At 55.8% G+C, this 2,500-nt stretch overlaps 1 protein-coding gene across 3 annotated transcripts in view; it reads left to right on the top strand.

Moving 5' to 3' along the window:
• The window catches only part of LOC113828724 (serine/arginine repetitive matrix protein 2), a 13,893-nt gene that overhangs the window by 976 nt on the left and 10,417 nt on the right, over positions 1-2,500 (top strand). For all 3 annotated transcript variants that reach the window (XM_070142378.1, XM_070142377.1, XM_070142379.1), the window contains exon 2: positions 1-2,500. This exon is cut by the window's left edge; it is cut by the window's right edge. In XM_070142378.1, the coding sequence (XP_069998479.1) occupies positions 1-2,500 (2,500 nt within the window).

Here is a 2,500-nt window from a genome sequence, read left to right as displayed (position 1 = left end):
ACGAGTTAACGGTGGAGAAGAGCCGTCGCAGTTCGTTTAGGGACGTCCCGCAGGAGTCAGAACGTCGTGCGTCCATCAGAGATGAAGTTCCTGACACTGAACGCCGTGGCTCTTTTAGGGATGCCAACGAGCGCCGAGCTTCTTATAACAAAAGCGCCTCGCAGGACGTAGAACGCCGTGGTTCGTTTCGGGATGTCCCACAGGAAGCAGAGCGCCGTGGTTCATTTAGAAATGACGCAGCAACAGACAAGAGACGCCGCAGTTCATCTAGGGAAGTCTCACTAGAAGCAGAGCGCCGTGGGTCGATCAGGGATGACGTATCGGTGGACAAGAGACGCCGCAGTTCTTCAAGGGATATCCCACAGGATGCAGAGCGTCGAGGTTCATATAGGGAAGACTTCACAACAGATGGAAGACGCCCTAGTTCATCTTTGGACGTACCGTTGCAGGGTGCAGGGCGCCGTGGTTCACAGCAAGGAGAGCGACGTGGTTCATTCAAGGACGCCCCACAGGAAACAGAACGACGTGGCTCATTCAGGGACGCCCCACAGGAAACAGAACGGCGTGGCTCATTTAGGGACGCCCCACAGGAAACAGAACGGCGTGGCTCATTCAGGGACGCCCCACAGGAAACAGAACGGCGTGGCTCATTCAGGGACGCCCCACAGGAAACAGAACGACGTGGCTCATTCAGGGACGCCCCACAGGAAACAGAACGGCGTGGCTCATTCAGGGACGCCCCACAGGAAACAGAACGGCGTGGCTCATTCAGGGACGCCCCACAGGAAACAGAACGGCGTGGCTCATTCAGGGGCGCCCCACAGGAAACAGAACGGCGTGGCTCATTCAGGGACGCCCCACAGGAAACAGAACGGCGTGGCTCATTTAGGGACGCCCCGCAGGAAGCAGAACGGCGTGGCTCATTCAGGGACGTCCCACAGGAAGCAGAACGACGTGGCTCATTCAGGGATGACATAATGGTGGATACGAGGCGACTCAGTTCCTCAAGTGGTTCCTTCAGGGATGTCAAGGAACGCCGAGCATCATACAACAGAGATGTCTCGCAGGACGAAGAGCGCCTTGATTCCTTCGCTCCCGACGGCGAGCGTCGACGATCGATCAGGGACGAAATCTTAGAAGCCGAACGGGCTGAGCGCGAACTGGAAGAGCGCCTCGACGGCGACCATTCCCGCCCCGTGTCTCGCAGCAGCATGCTGAGGTCCCCCATCCCGATCATCGACATCCAGGAACCGCAGCCAGACAACCCCACGACCCCCTCCGAGAGCGAAAACGAATCGGAGCTCGACGCCGAGTTCAACCTCGAAGAACACTCGCGGAGCCTCGAGTATAGGAAGTCCCTCAGCGACATCCTCCCCGACACCCAAGCGATGCCCCAACTCGTCACGTACCAGCAAGTACTCGACGAGGACAATGAGAGGCCTCGTAGCAGGTCGAGCGTTGGGTCGGACGCCGAGGGTGAGCAAAGAGAGCCCGCCCGTGACTGGATAAAGCCGCCCACTGACAGGGGGCCTCGACTCTCCATCGGGCAAGGAATGTTCAATTTGCTGGTTAGGAGGTTCAGTTCAGCAGGAACAGACGACGCGACTCCCGCAGATCAAAGCACCAAGGCCCAGGAAGAAGAGGTCAGTAGATCTCCAAGAGGTTCAGTATCAAACCTAGATGTCCGCAAACTATCAAGAGGTTCTGCTGTGGACCAAGAAGTGTCAAGGTCACCAAGGGGCTCTATTGGGGCTCAAGTCAGTAAATCACCAAGAGGTTCGTTTGCTGACCAAGAGGTTTCAAGGTCACCAAGAGGTTCCATCGGTGAGCAGGTCAGTAAGTCACCAAGAGGTTCCTTTGCTGACCTAGAGGTTTCAAGGTCACCAAGAGGTTCCATCGGTGAGCAGGTCAGCAAGTCACCAAGAGGCTCTTTTGCCGACCAAGAGGTTTCAAGGTCACCAAGAGGTTCCATCGGTGAGCAGTTCAGCAAGTCACCAAGAGGTTCTTTTGCTGATCAAGAGGTTTCAAGGTCACCAAGAGGTTCCATTGGTGAGCAGGTCAGCAAGTCACCAAGAGGCTCTTTTGCCGACCAAGAGGTTTCAAGGTCACCAAGAGGTTCCATTGGTGAGCAGGTCAGCAAGTCACCAAGAGGCTCTTTTGCCGACCAAGAGGTTTCAAGGTCACCAAGAGGTTCCATCGGTGAGCAGGTCAGCAAGTCACCGAGAAGTTCTTTCGTGGACCAAGAGGCTTCTAGATCACAAAGAGGTTCATTTGGCGAAGGGATGGATAAGTCACCCGATTCTGTCATGGACCAAGAAACCTACTGGTCGCCAAGGGGGTCCATTGGGGAACAGGAGAGCCTTTCGCCAGAGGATTACACAAGAGGACAGATTTCGAGCTCACCGAGAGTTTCCATTGGAGAGCAAGGGAGCAAATCACCAAGAGGGTCTTTTGTGGACCATGAAGTTTCGCCAAGAGGGTCTATTGGCAACGTGGGAGT

This window comes from Penaeus vannamei, chromosome 29 (assembly GCF_042767895.1).
Source record: "Penaeus vannamei isolate JL-2024 chromosome 29, ASM4276789v1, whole genome shotgun sequence".
Lineage (NCBI taxonomy): Eukaryota > Metazoa > Arthropoda > Malacostraca > Decapoda > Penaeidae > Penaeus > Penaeus vannamei.
This window is presented reverse-complemented; position numbering and strand designations above follow the sequence as displayed.